We start from the raw sequence: 18157 nt of genomic DNA on the forward strand, positions 1-18157 counted from the left end.
CTGAATCATACTTACGTCACAGTGTATATACTCCCGCATGGACTTCCCTATAAGGTCTGTACTTGTTGTATATTATGTTAATGTTAGTCTATGCATGTCTGCAATTACTTTTTTTGCGTGCGTATAATGACATGAATTTAGGGGAATGTCATTGTATTTAACCATTCTTCAATCTCATTGGTCTTCTAAGAAAACGTTTTTCTGCCAAATGCCCCGTCCTACGTGGCAGCTTAAGTTGGCACGATATATCGCCATTTGTCACTCGTTTGGAAAAGTCTGGATTCGATTCCCGTCGTCCATCAAAGGAATTTCTAAAGTCCTCTTCAACCGCAGCTGTAGTTAGCCGACCTCAGGAAGAGGGAGTAGAATTTTTCCTCTTGAGTTATTCCGGGTTTTTCAGACGATATAACATGTTAATCGGCCTGTGAACCTCTACAGATAGAATACCAAAACGGATATGAGCCTCGGGTGCCATGAAAGTAATAATTTGAATAGCAAAGAGCCCAGCCTATCTGCAGAGACAAACAGTGTCTCTGGCGCTTATATTGGCAATGAAAACTTCAAACAGAAGGTATACGTATATAATGGTGAATTCTTTAAATCGTATATGTATGTGAATTGTTCGAAGAATTCTTCAAAGTGAAATGAATTTAAAATGCACGTGAGCAAGTATTATTGACCGCCATAACTATCTAACAATGAAAACAAAAAAAATCAAATTTTGTTGATATTTTTGAGAAAGCTGAGTAGTTACAGATTACATAATATTTCAGATTTTCACTTCTTATTTTGAACTTTGTCTTTTTCCTGGAATAACTTGGCCGTGATCTAAACAGTAGATCGTAAATCTGAAAGGGCAACCTGATCATAATATATCATGGACTCGTGCTTATACATAGCAGTTTTGCCACTTTTTTTTTCTTTCCCTGTCGACAACACGTGTGTGTGTGTGTTCTGTGTGTCGCAATAACAAGTGAAAGATCTTGGCATCTAACTATCACAGACATTAACGGATTTCTAAGTGGATCGATCATCACAAATTGAACAAGTGCCAACTAAAGATTTAACTTACCAATCTTCATGAATCCGCCGATAGTAATCCATAACAAAATGGTCAGAGGAGTTGCCAAATTACGAAGATTAACCAACGGAGCAACTCGGAATTTATGAAGTGGATTCCAGCTAGTTTTGTGATTCTTTTCTGTCGATATGTGGGTGACTTCCTCTCGCGTCACATCGGGATCATCCGATGAGTGAATATCGGTATCAGGTGGTACAGCTTCGGAGCGATCGTGGGACACATTGTCAACGATCACAGCCCGAGCTTCGTCGGCCGTTGCCAGCTGCAGAAGGGGTACTGAAAGCGTACACAGAACGGGCAGGTATAAGTACAATCGCATAGTAAATGAAACTAAATGCGGACGAGTGTAATAAAACATTTATACCTCTCACTGAGCCTTTCAAAATTGCGTGCTCTCGCGCAGAAATACAAAGGAAATGTGAGTCTGTGTGTTTCCTCCTACATTGTCGTTGGTATCAACAGGAGTTCGCTCATGTGGTTTACAGGTATCAGCACCATTCACGTCATCATTTGCTCCTTTGATGATTGGCTAGATGTACTTGAAACTAGGGAAAACAGTTTATCCTGTTTGAGGATGTTTATGTAGTTTAGTTCAAGATCATTCATTTTCTAAGGAAAGAAAGCGTAGTTAGTTAGATATGATAAAGAAAGAAAAAAATTAAAAACCAGAATAGTGTTAAGAGCTATATACCTTTAGGCTGCGCTGCTATAATACTTTTCCAGTTGTAATCCAGAAAAAATAAATAAAATAAAACATCATCAATATAGTATACTTTCGCTTTTCGCTTCAACTGGTTATTGCATAACAGAGTACTCTTCCAATTAGAACTTCATGGACTATGTTTTTAGTTGAAAATAAGTAATAATAGTATATATATTTTACGAAAATAAATAGGTAAGTAATAGTAGTAATAGTACTATTATTGAAAATAAGTAATAGTAGTCTTCTCTAATGGGGAAGCTTTACTTATTTGAAGTATAAGGAGCGCAACTCGTTGTGAAGGATTTCACAATATGAGATGTGACAATAATTATACAAATGCCATAGTTAGACTCTCTGCCCCATAATATTATTAGTTAATGGTAATGTTAAGCTATTTGCACTTTTGAAAGCATCCTGTAATATAGTTGTATACCTAGCTACATTTGAATTCTCAGAACAGCGATGAAAATACCAAGCGCAGTCAGTTTCCATCACTGACGTCATTTGATCGATGGTAAAAACATAAAACAAACAGTTGGGCGCCAGTTACAGCAGATGAACAATCCTGTTTCGATAGTTCCTTGGAGACTAGAACCATCACTAAGAAAATCTCTGTGCATTTCAGAAGAAGAAGAATCTCTTTGTCAAATGAAGTGCGTCTCTGCGCATGTGTGATTTGTTTTGTATGATCTTTGTCCCTTCACTGTTGTCTTCTTGATGATTAAACATCAAGAGTAACTATAAATGCGCAAACAGTTTATGAATTTTAAACACTTCTGAGCTGTTTTACTGACGCAAAAAACAAAACGTGGAAGTTCGTGCTTAGTAAGAGGTATCGCTGCCGCTTTCCTTATGGAGCGAGTTTTATCGATTAGCTATCACTAATGCGAGGAAGGCCTTAAAATATACATTAAAAGAGGCATAAAAGTATACAGCTTAAAAGAACTTTATGGTACCATCATAAAGAGACGATAGGTTAGACCGTATTTTGAATATTGTATTCTGGACACCGCACTTACAAAAAGAGGTAGAACTTCTGAAGAGGGTTCAAAGGACGACCAGATTAATGATGAGTGAAAATCGATGCACATATGAAGAACAGCTTAAAAGATTGACAACTAGACAATCTCCTTAGATGTCTGCAAAGATTGGGAACTAGATATCTAAAGGGAAATCTGATTTAGGTGAATAAAGAGCTTAAGGGGATGAGTAAAATGAATGAGGAAGGTCTGTTCTCCTTCATAGCTGAGACAAGAACCAGGACACAAATATAAAATCTCAGGAAATAACAGAAGTCTGGATCTCATGAAGTTACTTATGGGTAGAGGGTTGTCGAATACTGGAATAAGTTACCTCCCAATGTGGCAAAGGAAGTGAGTTAGCTAAATTCAAAGCAGAATTGGTGGATAATTACCTTGTAAGGTAATTTTCTCTTTGAGGTATTACAATTACCTCCTGAGAATGGGAATAGTATGAATACAGTACTACGTTTTATTTTATTTATTATTATTATTATTTTATTTTTAGTATTATGTTTTTTAGCTGATGCAGAAAATTGCGTTCCCTTGTTATAAGGCCTTACTAATACTAAGATTTTTTTTATACGTTTTCGCGTTCTGCAGAATTATCGGGTACAGTTTTTTTCTCGGGTACCCAGACAGATAACGCACATATATATATATATATATGACACTTTCTCTGAGAGTCGAATCAGATGCTCTCACGATCCTATCATACAAAGCCTGACCAAAAAGTTCTCAGACTTTATTTATTATAAAAGAAGCGGTGGTGGTGAAGGGCCAAGGTGATGAGTAAGCATATCGAAGAGATTACTGCATTATTGGTTCGAGCCAATTCACGCTTCGCCAAATCATTAATGGGCAATGCGTTTTGAAATTCAGAGTTTGGCCACTGTCGCAATTATAATAGATACGACAGTGGAACAACATGCGTGCATCAAGTTTTTTTTTTTTTTTTTTTGTGAAGAATGAGAAAAATGTAATAGGAACATCCCAAATGTTAAGAGCTGCATTTGGTAAAGCCTGGTTAAGTAAAGCTAACGTTTACCAATGGATGAAATATTTCCAAAACGGCCGAGAATCTGTTGAAAATGACCAGCGATCAAGTTGACCTTAGCGACAAGGAGAGATGAAATGGTTGCCGAAGCGTGTGAAGAAATTCGTTCTGATTAACAATTAATTATCCAAGAAATTTCTGATGAGCTAGAACGAAGTTTCTTTGACATATGTCGGGTGTCAGCGAAAAACAATATTTCATCCTTGTGGAGGCCACCAAACTTGCCCTCCGAAAAAAAAAACACCGAAAAACAGGACGATTTGGTCAATTGTGAAAACAGTATCGTTTGTTTTTTTTTCGCCATTCTGTGTATCGTTCATTACGAATTTGTTCAGAATCGTCAGACGGTGCAGCAGGCCTAGTATAAAGCAGTTCTAATTCGATTGAAAGAAAAAGTTAGGAGAAAAACGCTACCAGCTGTTTGAAAATGGTGGACGGTTTCTCCACAAGACGGTGCTCCTAGAACTTTCCATATTCATGAATTTTTGGCCTACAACTGTTCCTATGTAGTGCCCCGCCATTCATATTCTCCTGATCTTGCACCATGTGATTTGTGATTTTTTTTTCGCTTCCCCAAACTCAAAATGAAGCTGAAAAGACAAGATTTGGAGATATTCCAACTATTCAGCGAAATGCTACAGCGGAACTCAACCGACTCACATCAACTGTGAGTCGGTTGAGTTGCAGCGATACTTCCATAAGTTGCGAGAACGTTGTTGAAACAGTTACATATCATCACTTTGAAGGAGCCATTATAAAAATATTGTAAATGCACTAATAATCGAACTTATTAGTAAATAGAAACGCATATAAAACGTATATAAAAACGCAAAACGACGGTGCACCGAGACATGCTGAAAAAAGGACTACTTAAATTTCTCTAAAGCTTTCTGATTGTGATTTTTTTTCCCTGTAGTTTGAGATTGGCGCCCTACATCTGTTCGTTGGCATTTGCTATGACTCCCAACCACAGACAATTTCTGTAATAAAGAACTAAGAAGACAAGAAAAGCTAGAAGTGAATAATGAAGTAGAGACCAAGTTTTATATGCAGGGTGTATGAAAACTATCCCTAAATTAGCTAATTTTCGCACTTCTAATTTCTCTCCATTTTTAATCCAATTAGCTCTGCTCTTTTTGCGATTTGAATTGTATGAAATGTGGTACAGTTGGTATACTAAATTTCATAAATTTATTGTCGCACCACAGAGTAAGTAACAGCCAAATATAAGAGTAGCCTAATCATTACGGGACCTGAACCGAGACTGCTTTTTATTTGGTGTGAAAGAGCAATGACGCTATCCACGTCGTTGCCAGTGAGAGCCACTTCAGCCACCACTAAGATTTTAAGCCTTTTTTGCCATTACTTTATTTGAAACAAAGAGAAAACATATCTAATCTCATTAAATATTGTACAGTATATTCTCATACTTCGGATATAAAATAGTGGAGTTTTATAAATATCAAAAATCATTTAAGTTTCCGCTGTTAGAGACTGACTGGTTTTGTAACAGATATTCGAGAAACTTTATATACCGATAATTAAATTAGGAAAGCTTCTTTTATCCATATTTCAGAATCCATAAAAGTTATGAAAAGTAATTCACAGAACACCACCTGGTTAGACTTCTTAAGCTGCAGCTGTTCGAATTACTCAATTGTTTCGTTTCGTAATCTTTCTTTCGTAAATAAAAACCCTAAGAAATCTCTCCTGACCACGTGGAAGAAAGAATGTTAAGTGAGCGGTAGTTAAGATGTTACGGAAAACAAAAGATTTAGACAAACAAAACACTCTTCAGACGTATTGTTCTTGGGTAAGAAAAAATTCTAAATCCGGCTACTGAATGAGTAATTGCGTTGTGTGTCTGACGGGTTTTCCCGGAAATAATCCAAAGATGCGTAGCTTATGGATACTTATACGGCTAAAAGGTGAGTAGGAAGGGCACGGAACAAAAGTAAAACTTAGTGTCTTCATGTAATCATAACGAGATGATACAAGGCTTTGTTTCAAACACAACTGATAATTATTTTGGTTTTAAGTATATTTGAGTATGATAGTATTTTATTCAAACAACGCTAATACGCGCTTCGTTTTAAAAATAGTTATCTTCTATTTGATATATTCACATAATATTATCGATATCACAGTAGGCTTAGAGTTGAGAACTCTGCTTAAATTAGAAAGAAAAAATTACTGTTTTATCAGCACGGCATTCAAAATATGAATTTCATAACAATGGGGAAAAGAATTAGCAAGATGGAAAAAATGTTCAGTATGTTACTACCAGGAGGCAACAAATTGTTTTTAGTGTTCTTCAAAGAGTAAAAAAAAATATTTAAAAATAAATGAAGCTGTTGCAAAAACGGTGCAGAGTTCACCAAAATGCTCATTGACGTAAGAGAACAAGCATTAATTCTTAAACTGTTTTATGAGAATGAGGACAATACAGGTCAGGTCTTTCTAGGAGGATGATCAAGAAGTTTCTGCCCCATATCATTAATTGTTTCTTAGGTTGCACGCGCTGTATCCTGGGCAACTGAGACCTGAGGTATTGTGACAGCAATACCTTACGTCACAATTGCTCAGGTCGTTTTCTATGAATTTAGTCCTTAAGTTCTTTCAGAAGTGTGCAATACGATGCAGCGTTCCTGGCGTCTCCAGGATTTTGAAAATGCACAAGAACGCCATAAGGGGCTCAGAAAAGTCACTATTACCTTCCCTGCTGACGGCACAGTCGTAAACTTCTTTGTTGGGATGAATGATGATGCTTCCATTACATTAATGACAGAAAATTAGCATCTAACGTCATATTGCTCTGTGTGCGTTATATTTGTACAAGTGTGTGTGCTTACTGGCCGATTTCATGTTGTACTGGTTGAAAAACATGCAACAACTCACGAGCAAAACGTACTCCTTCCGTCTGAGATCGGCCAACCACAGCCCCGATTGTAGAGGCCTTTAAGAATCCCTCCAGTCTCCTGTGGGATCTGAACCCAAGCGGCTCAAAACGAGTGGCAAGTGACGAAACCGCTATACTATCACGAAAGACTATTGATTTGAATACCCACCGTGGAAAATACTGCTATTGAATTTTGTTGCTACTGTTCCTAAAAAAACTCACGATCGTTCATTTTGTATTTATGAGACGCCTGATTATTCCTAAAAGCGTTGATCTAGTAAAGTATCCAGCTCCAAAGATGCCGTTAGCAGTTGTACAACGTGTGATATTTCACGCCGAGGCAGTTAAAGCCACAAGTTGGGTGGTTTTTCATCCAGCGAAACATAAAATATTTTTCGGAAACAGCTGTTTACGTTAATTTTGTCATTTAGTGTACTTACGAACTTTATTTATCATCTGCATCATTGATTTATTATATCATGTTTTCCTTCTAAACTAAAATTCCTATGTAGAAAAAAAAATAATAAAAAAAAAATAAAAAATCTTTATCATAGTTTACTATGTGTAGCAACATACCTGTAAAATACGAAACAGTTGAAAAGTGGAACACTAGCATGAATTAATAATTTCATGGCCTAGAGCGATAAACAGGTGTATTTCTGATTACGTCCGCGAAATGCTAATTTTGTATGCTGCCATCATGGTCAAAGTGTACAGTACTCAACTTGACACTACCTAGAAGAGAGTTATTATAGAGGAGAAAAACTGCATTCCTATATAAGCAAATCCATGTATTAATGAGGTCTAATTCGTGCGTCGATTATTGTAATTTCAACAGAATGTGTATTATTGGATTACTATACAAGTGTAATTGGCATAGTTTAGGTCAGGGGGTGTCGGCAACGCGCAACCCTTGTTAGTGGCACGCTTCTTGGCGTGAAAAAGATTACGTAAAAAATTGCACAACCGATTTGAAAAATCTGAAATGAAGCTAAACACATGTAGTAGTTTAAATTCTACTTTTATTTTCAGAAATCATAACCTGGGTTTCAGCGTGACTCGATCCAGGGGTTTCGAGTTTGCCGAGAATGCAAAGTTAGTTTACTTTTATGGACCAAAAGTTGGGTCGAGTTGGGCTAAAAGTTTTTTTTTTTCTAACTTTATTATTTAATAGTTCTTCTTCGTGTGCTGTCCCAATATTTAATAGGAAAACTCCGATAATTATCCAGGATCAACTATTGGTTACTGAAATGCATATACTGTATATATATATTGCATGTATATATGCATTTCAGTGTTGGCGAAAATTAAATACAGCAATTAAGAAAAAAAATTCGCTTTATTGAATTTTTAAAAGAGAGAAGATAAGTTCCGCAATTTTTTAAGTTTTTTTTTAATGAAAACCCCAGACACGAGAGGTATTAGAATCTATAGTACTTAGTACCGAGCAGGGGTTTAAGGTTGAGAAGTGAAAGAAGATACTTGCTGACATTAGACTCCAACTTCTGTAGATTGTAATTTTCAGGAAACACGTATGGAAGAAGGTTTGTTCCAGCAAACGGAAGTTGAATGAATACATGACGAAGAAAAAAAGTTGGTTTTGTGGATTTGACGTTGGACAGTAAAATAATGTTCACTGGTTGCGGCACGTGTTCTGACTACTTTGGAAGAGAGAGCGGTAATTATAGAAGCAAATTCAGAAGAACAGTTCCCATGGAAGTAGAAAAGGTATGCAGCAGAAACAGAACGTCTATGAGACAGAGAGTGGAGAGGCTCTGTTAGAGATGAATCATTAATTAACCTAGCTGCTCTCTTTTGAATGGAGTTTAGAAGCCTGAGAGAGGTTTTGGGAGCATCGCTCCAGATGTGAAAACAATATTCCAGTAGGACAGATTTGCGATTTGTACAGAATGGACAACTGTTCGGAAGAAAAGTAACGCCGAGAGCGAAAGAGAAAACCTAGTTTTCTAGATGCAGAGGAAGCGATATTTGTAATTTGTAATGTTATGCCAAGAGAGATTAGAAGTCATGGTAATCCCCATAGAGATATATGACCTTGCCTAGAAATCAGAGCATCATCGGAGATAAGCATAGGAACAGAAGAGTTCTTTTTGCGAGATGTAAGACAGGACTGAATTTTAGAAGGATTGAAATGAACTAAGTTATCTTTGCCCCACTGGAGAATTGCCTGGAGATCAGCATTTAATGAATTGATAGTGGATATTCGAGAAGTCGAAGTCGTTTGTGCAAGGCAAGGGTTCTCAAAATGGAAGGTGGAAAGCAGTGTGCTATTATCAGCAAAACTATGGATAGGATTTCCAGTCAATGGAAGAGGAAAAGACTGGGAGAAAGAACTAAATCTTGGGGAACACCAGCATCAGTAGAGAAGTTAGAAGACAGAGAGCCATCTACCATCATCCGCAGTGAGCAGTCAGAGAGAAAACTGGATACCCAATTACAAAAATCAGTTGGCAAACCATAAGATGGAAGCTTATTTAGAAGTCCTATGCCAAACACGATCAAAAACCTTTGAAATGTCAAGAGCAACTGCTTGAGTTTCACCAAACATTTCCACTGAATTTGTTCATAGATGGGTAACATAAGCCAGAATATCACCAGTGGATCGACACTGACGGAATCCATACTGGCGATCATTAATCAGATAGAAGGTTTCTAGATAGTTTAAGAGTTGACTTAAGTTCTACATTTTTTAAATATTTAAGTTTTGCATGTTTTAAGTTGTATAAGTAGGCTAATAAATTATTTAAATTTATTTAATTTTATAAACATAAAATTGCACTGAAGCTTGGTATTGAAAAATTTAATACCAAACTTCAACTAAATCTTTGAGTGGCATATTCAGGTAAAGATAAAAAAAAAATAAAAAATAAAAAATCAGGCATTACCTTATTTTGGTGTAAATTTGGATCCTTAGTTTGGATCCTGCATTGGACAGGCTGTAGATTTTCCAAGCGATTTTCGATTGTCCCAATTTTGTGATTATTTGTAGATCACTATATTAGCAACGAAGCCTTTTTTCCGCTAACTATTTAGGCTTACATTAGTATCTATGTGGAGAATGACCAATACTTGTGATTCTTGTTGGAAAAGCATGTGAAATCTTGCCCAAAAAAAGAAAGAAAGAAAAAACTATTTACAGTGTATTACATCTGGTATTGTGGATAAACGAAAATATCATGATCTTCTTACATGTTCTTCATGAACAGAATTGCCACAGTAAATGCATTATAACATATTCGGCATGCGGCCGTCTTGTACCTGCATTTAAAACTGTTTTGTGATTTCGTCTTGGGAGATGATGACCGCTTTCCTAATTAGCCTTATATGTTATTTTTAAAGATGTACGTAATTAAACCAAATTATAATCAGTCCAGGTTCCTGTCTACCTTGTGGTAAGCAGGAACCTAGTTTGATCTAATAAATGTGACATACTGGATATTAGTCGCTGAGAGAGTAGTCATTTTGGGATTCTGATGGTGTGTTAGTAACGGTTCATCAGGAATAACGGATAGATTTCATGAAAGTCAGATTTGAAGCGGTTGGTGTCATGCCTATACGGAGTAGTAGTGAATATTGCTGAAACTGTACTTTGTTGTAACCCTATCTCAGTTGTGATTTCAATCCAATAGCATATTACCATCTAATTAATGGTAAAAGTCCCATGTGTCATTGCTAGGCTGCTATAGAATAGGTACCGAGGAAATTAAGGGACGAGACGTCCGTGCATCGTATCTGTAAGTTGCTTGTATTTTGTGGTCCGTGTGCCTGTTGATTTATAGACAGAAAATTATGATATAGTGAAGTGTTTAGAAATTATTTGAATTATTTTTTTAAAACCTGAATTTTCATTTTTGAGAATTTTGAATAGTTGACAAACTAAAGCCATCTCTGTCTCTCTTTCCAATACAGAAGTCATTTCATCCTGTACTGCATACGAACCCATTTCGTCCAGGATCGTTCTGCTAGGAGTATTTCGTTTGAGAAACAAAAACTGTATAGCTGCATCATGTCAAGGTAACTAAACTTATTTTTGAATTTATAAAAGATAACTTTGTTTCTTCTAACTGTCACAAAAACGCATGCTTCTTTTTTTAGTTTTGTGGAATTTGTTCTAAACTCAACTGTAGAAATAAGCAGATTCAAACAGAACTATGTGGCCCGATACTCAGTGTTTGCCAGTATCTCGTATACAGGGTAGCATAATGTAAAGTAAGTGTGCCTGGCCAGCGGCAACAAAGGTTTTGTCAGAAAACTTTGAGAATCTTTGGCAAAGTCTTTGCCAAAGATTTTCTTAAATATTGCAAATATTTCCTTAAATATTTGCAATATTTAAGGAAAAGGAAAGTCTGTGCAAAATGTGTGCAGCACAGCCTCACGAATGAGCATAAGCAACGAAGAGGGTCATCATACGAAGATTTTATACAGATTTGTGAAGACAATCCTAATTTCCTTGACTATTATCACTGGAGATGAGTGTTGGGTGTTTCAGTACGACCCAGAGACGAAGCGCCAGAGCAGACAGTACGCTTCAAACTCATTGCCAAGGCCTATAAAGTTTCATTTGCAGAAGTTCAGGATCAAGACGATGCTGATCATGTTCAGGTCATGATGCACAAGGAATTTGTACCTGAAGGGGAGAGAAAATCAATGCAGCGTTCTACATACAAATGTTTCAAAGACTATTGAAGCGAATTTCCCGTGTGAGGCCGCAATTTCGAGAGAAAGGCAGCTGGTTATTGTTGCACGACAATGCCCCGCCCATTCTGCACTTGTTGTGAAGACATTTCTGAAGAAACACGGCGTTGTACAGATCAACCATCCACCCTACTCTTCCGATCTAGCACCAGCGGACTTCGTCCGCTTTCCCAAGGTGAAAACTGCCCTCAAAGGAAAGAGATTTCAGGACGTTGAAGACATAAAGAAAAACGTAACTCGCCGAACTGAACATCATCTCTTTGGATGCCTTCTGACCCTTTTCAGAAACTTTTAGAACGGTGCAATTTGCGCATTCGACAAGGTGGTGATTACTTTAGAAATAAAATCATTTTTGAGCTCCTTCACTTTGTGTTCTTTTTATTGCATTAGTCCGGGAACTTTATTGCTACATCTCGCAGATATGTTTTTAATTTACTTCAATACTTGTCATATTTTTGATTGACTTAAAAGCCAATAGACATAGATCAATTATGATATGAAAAGCAGAGAAAATCAAGTAGGATTGCTGCCCAACCGGTTTTCACCTGTGAAATTTAATGTTTATACTTATTAGTTCATCGGTGTATCTGGATCCTATTTTCATGTATGATACATAGCTTAAAGACTGGACGAATTATTCGTATAAAATTGCCGAAAACATCCTCCCCCCCCTCCCTCGTCACTGTCAAAATTGAGGGTTTAAAGTATTTTAGGACATCAAAAAATGTCAGAACTGTAAATTCCTGTAGGTTGTATTGCTTAACTGTTACCAAAAATTTCCGAAGTGTGGATTTTGGATCTGTTAGTTATTCTGGAGCTTGTGAGAAATTTGCTCAACCAAACTACGTGCGTGCGTGTGTGTGAGAGGGATGTCTAGCAGTTCTTTAAACTATAATTTTTTTTTTCAATAATTAATCAATTAGGCACTATAGAGTATTCAGCAGTGTGTATATATTTTTATATTTTTTAAAAATTATTTTCTGTTATTGTTAAATGTTTTATTGCGAAATTTTAAATATTTTTCTTAGAATAGAAACTTCTCCGTCATCCTGTTTTTCCTTATCATTTTTTTATTCTTCAATTATCTATCTCAAATCTTGATAAACAGAGTCATTAGTCGTTTGCACTAACGAATACCGTGAATAAATTTTTAATTATTATTCTACATTGGCTTCAGGATCTTACAAATTATAGAGAAATGCACGAAAATTAAAAAGCACGACAAGCAGCACTGCAATTTTCCATGAATTTTTATTAATGTGTACAAGAATGGAGATTCTTTGAATATGTCTGTAAGTTGTTTGATAGATAATTTACATCTATAATCCAAACTGACGACCACCGTGTTAGTTCTGGGAAAAAATTATATCGTGTACAGTATGTCAAAAATATAATTTTCAGGCTTCATGCATAATTTAATGTAAAAAGAAGTCGACTAGGGATATAGGAATATAAATTCTTCAAGAGGCAGATGATTATTATTATTAACTTTCTATTCATTAAAATAATTTTCCTCCTAATGATATTTATTCAGCCAATTTGGAGAAGAGAGATGCGGTTAAGTGGTAATACGTAACAAATACTAAAATACGTAACAGAAGCTTGTTTTGCTATGGTAAAACAAACTTCTGTTTAAGCGTGGTCACGCGCTATGTTTATCTAACATGACCACGCGGTGCCATTCTTGATTTCCATACGCAACGTATTTATGTAAATAAACTAAATGCAACAAGGCATAACATTTTAAGAGTTTAAGATTCTATATAATATCGGTGTAGATACACCATAGACAACTCTTAAAGAAAAACTACGATCGTAGTGTGAAAAGTACCCACCAATGAAAAGCCAACTAGCTTTGAAACGGTGCCGTCTGGGTGGTGGTGCCCACCGAGAATAAATGACAATAGTCTTTTTATTAGTGAAGCGTTATTGATTCGTGGTAGTACAATACATGGTAACGCGTTGTGAAGGATGAGCACAATATGAGATACAGATGAAATTATGCCTTTCACACTACGATCGTAGTTTTTCTTTAAGAGTTGTCTATAGTGTATCTTCACCGATATTATATAGATATAGTAACGTATTTATGTATTCATAGCTGAGGGAGAGACACACACAGAGTCGAAAGCTTCTGTAAGTACAGTAGAACCCGGATAAGAAGTTTTTCAATGGACTGGAGATTTAGAACTTCTTACGCGGGAAAACTTCTTAGAAGGGAAAATGACCTAAAGGTATGATATGAAATATTAACTGCACAAATAAAAATGAAAAGATACACATACATAAGTTAAAGATGATTTTTAAATACTATTTCAGAATTTATGAATATTTTACTCTGCCTATGAGAAACATTTTTAAACTGAGGATTTCTAATTGCTTAACATTCTATTCATTAAACTCATTACCAAGTTGGAAGAATGAGCTCCTTTGGAGTTTCAACCTTAAAAGGTCACAATTACAATAAGACAGAGCAACAATCCACTAAGTAATTCAGAACTGTTCACAACCATCAGAACTTAACGCTCAACGTGGTCTACGCACCCAGTTATGGATATCGATGAAAACAATTGCAATATGTCACTTCCATTATATAAAAATGTTTATACTAAAAAGGTTTTAGTGCTGAAAGCCTCAGACTGCGGAAAACTCACTATTCCAACAAGTTAGTGCCAAGCATCATTTTAGTTGGTAGTAAACCATCGAAGTAGATGAAATGGCATCATTTCTATTATATCTCATATTGTGAATGCCTGATATTGAACTACCTCGAAATAGCAACGCTTCGACCATGGATTCTCGAATAGGCAAACTTCGCCAATGGATCTCAGCGGATACCATCACCCCAGGGTGGTGGTATCCGCCGAGATCCATTGTAACAATAGTCTTCTCCGCTGGCAAAGCGTTGCTTATTGGTGGTAGTTCAATATCAGGGCAACTCGTTGTGAAGGCATTCACAGTATGAGATATAACAGAAACAATGCCATTTCATCTACTTCGTTGGTTTACTACCAACTAAAATGATGCTTGGCACTAACTTGTTCGATTACTAAATGTTTATATTGTTTAATATTAAAAATAAATAATTTCTATATTTTAAAAAAAAAACGTAATTATGCGGGAAAACTTTTTAATCGGGAAACTTTTTACGCGGGAAAATAATGCATTACAACATATGGAGTTGAAATTGGGACTTAAGAAACCAAACTTAGTACAGGAGAAACTTCTTATGCGGGAATTTCTTATCCGGGTTCTACTGTATTTTATTTTATCAAAAGAAGCGAGCGCAGCGAGCAGGAGCGAAATCCCCTAGTTATTATTATTATTATTTATGCTTAAATTTGATCGAGAGAAACTTGTTCGTATTTATTTTCAAAAGAAAGAGAGAAAATCATGTTCAACTAACTTAGTAAGCTATTTTGACACAGTTACCCACTAGAAAAACTGGATGTAGGGAACAATTCCGACATAGTTTATTTGGATTTTAGCAAAGCATTTCACTCGGTCCCGAATGAGTGATTACTGTATAAGATTCAACAGGTTGGGATTACCGGTAAGATTCTAAGATGGATTGCTGGGTGGCTGCAGGGTAGAAAACAGAGGGTTGTAATTAATGGATATATTCTTCAGATTCGTGTAACGTCAGGAGTGGGGGGGGGGGTCTCTCAAGGTTCTTGGACCACTGTTGTTTCTCATTTTCATAAATTACATCGACGAAGGGATAGAGGGCGTGATGACAAAATTTGCAGACGATGTAAAGATTGGTAGAGTCGTTAATGATCAGTTCCAAGCAGCGTTCCTTCAGGAAGACTTGACCAGTTATCCTGAAGGAACACTGTTTTAATACAGCGAAATGCAATGTCTTACACTTGGGAAACAGCATCCAAAAATAAATTGTACGCTTGGTGGGGTTGAATTAAACACAGTGGAAGAAGAAAGAGTTACGATACGGGCAAATATGAAGTTTTATGAGCAGTGTAGACAGGAAGCCAGGAAAGCCCATGATGTCCTATCGATTGTTATCGGTAGAGATAGGGAGGTCATAATCCCACTGTATAAGGCAACTGTAAGACCACATTTGGAATACTGTGTTTAGGTATGGAAATCTCATCTGAAAAAAGACATCGAGCTTCTTGAGAGGGTCCAAAGATGGGCAACTCGAACGGTAAGATTAGCAAAAGGATAACCATACAAAAAAATACTCCAAATATGTGGGCTACAGAGCTTGGCAACCAGGCACCTCAGAGGTGATCTGGTTGAGGTTTTAAGGCTCTGAGAGGGGTTAGTAAAATGAATGAAGGTGAAATTTTCACTGCTATAAAGAGTTTCAGAACTAGGGGACATAAATTCAAGTTACAGGGGTTGAGGTTTAGATTAGATTGTAGGAAGTTTTCTTTTAGTCAGCGAGTCGTTGATTGCTGGAACAAGTTGCCCTCGCAGGCTGACAGTTTGAATAAATTCAAAGGTCACCTGCATAGTTACCTGTGTGAGGAGGGTAGTATATAATTTGCATTCTCTTATCTACTTTTTTTAAATTTTTTTTTTACCAGTGCAGCAAAAGCGTGTGGCTTCCTTACACTCTGGCGAATAGTATTACTATTACTATAATAGACACGTCCTAAAAAACTCCACTCCAGGATCACATGAACAGGCCTGAAAACAGGAAGCATTGAGTTCCCGAAACATAGCCAGAATTGTTTAAGTTTTTGGCAGTAAAGTGTTTAAATCGTTCAGAATGTAGCATTTAAATAATAAATTACTTAAATCTACCATGTGATATAATAGTATAGTTTCAATTAATTAATTATCTTACAATCTGTAACTAAAAATTTGCAAAGACATAAAAATACACAAAAAACTTTAAACACAAAGTTCTCATAATAATGAGATGATATGCTCCTTTTTTTTAAAATAATGTTAACAACTGAACAAGGCTTTCTAATCCTTTCAATTTAGGCTAAACTATTGTATAAATTTCTGTGCAAACTACTTTTTTAATTTTCCATATTTATATTACGATGTAGATATGGAAAGTACATACGCTACGATGTTAACAAAATTCCTATACACGCCATCTTGATGGCGGGGTGCTTTTATATTTCATCATTCACATAAAATAAAAATTTCAAACTTTTTTATTTAACTTTTAAAGTGAGTTTGAATTCAACAATCTGAAACGAAGAGTAGAGTTTTAACTATATGTTTTTATCTAGAACAGATAAACTAGCTTTAGAACACAAGCAGTTTATAGCCACTACACATCGATCACGAGCGTATGAATTGATTTGACCCTAGTTCAAAACAACTTTAACCCCGCTAGGTCTATCCCAATAAAATGACTCGTATTATTAACGTGGCAATAAAATGACTCTTATTATTAATAAATATTAACGTGGCAATAAAATGACTTATTATTAGTAAGAATTAACGCAACTCAAGCAAGTCACAGCGTTTTTTCGGAAGCCATTGAAAATCATTTAGAATTTAGTAGCTGCTATGTCTTCATAAAACAGAATTAAGCATTTCTCTGGGTATCATTATTAAATTTAATACTCCATCTGTTATTACTGATTCTTTTAGTCTTAAGAGAAGATTTAAGTTATGATAGTGGTTGGCCTTAAAAGTGTATTCTGCTCTCACCTTGAAATTAAGAATCAATAGCATAGCCTCAGGTAGAGATTGCATTTAGATAGTTTCAAGCAAGTGTGTTAAGGATGTAAGTGTATCTGCAAGAGGAAACGAAAGTAGTGATATTTTTGCGCCGTTATTAACAACATAATAACATAGACGTTTTGGTTGACTCACTTCAGAGTGGCATTTGAATTACACAAACACCCACAAAAACCAAGGTTCGCAGGAAGGGGGTGGAGGGCGGGAAAATTTTACAATTATCCTCCTTCCAAACTCAAAATGTGTTGTAATAAAGCTCATTATCGTCCACTCTGCTATTCTAGTGTCAAATTCGTTGTTTCCGCGACTTCAAGTAGCAGCGATCCATGTAATGAGAGCAAAAAATAGGGGAGGGGGAGGGAGAGAAAGAGAAACCTCTGAATAAAACTACATCGACGTTTTACTGCAAACAGCGCAAGACAAGCCCATGTAGGAAAGTCGTGCACGCAGAGGAAAGAGGCAAATTTGACGGCTCCTGGTTATTTAATACTGAGGTTATGAGACGTGAATACGAAGTAATGGATTTATACTCATATCACATATTATGCTTTTAGCAGTGCTACTGCTGAACATTTCTGTAGCTTTTCTTTCATAACAAATGTCATATTCCCTTCGTTGTCATCAATAAAAAATGCTTCTGCCTTTTCTGCTTAAAAATTCAGAAAGCGCACGCCGTAATGGTAAATCATCATAATGGAGGATTCATTCATCTGCTAAACATCTTTCCTTTTACCTCAACCATAAACGTAAATGTTTATGGGTGATTAACTTCTTGATCATCATCAGGGATGAAATATCGAATCTGGTGTGACAAGAAACTTATTGAGTCCTTTCTAGGCTTATTTACCAGTTCTCAGGTAGGGACGGTTTTTTTTTTTTTTTTTTTTCAGAATGATGCTCTCGTTTTTCATTCCATAACAAAAAGAAAGCAGTGTTTAGAGCACATAATTAATCCACATTTCATGATGAAAAACGCACGAAGTGTTGATTTCTCGAAAACTTTATAGGCCAT

At 36.1% G+C, this 18157-nt stretch overlaps 1 protein-coding gene across 3 annotated transcripts in view; it reads right to left on the minus strand.

Moving 5' to 3' along the window:
* Nucleotides 1-18157, minus strand: part of LOC150082639 (Na(+)/H(+) exchanger protein 2-like) — a 313793-nt gene that overhangs the window by 155670 nt on the left and 139966 nt on the right. Inside the window, exon 1 of one of the 3 annotated variants that reach the window (XM_090377562.1) lies at nucleotides 1073-1455. The exons of the other annotated variants lie outside the window; for them this stretch is intronic. Within the exon in view, the coding sequence (XP_090233688.1) occupies nucleotides 1073-1439 (367 nt within the window). The 5' untranslated portion in view covers nucleotides 1440-1455. Of the gene's footprint in view, nucleotides 1-1072; nucleotides 1456-18157 lie in introns of those variants that run through there. 3 annotated transcript variants of the gene reach the window in all.

The sequence above is a fragment of the Mastigoproctus giganteus genome, chromosome 7, assembly GCF_048544385.1.
Source record: "Mastigoproctus giganteus isolate SK-2022 chromosome 7, ASM4854438v1, whole genome shotgun sequence".
Lineage (NCBI taxonomy): Eukaryota > Metazoa > Arthropoda > Arachnida > Uropygi > Thelyphonidae > Mastigoproctus > Mastigoproctus giganteus.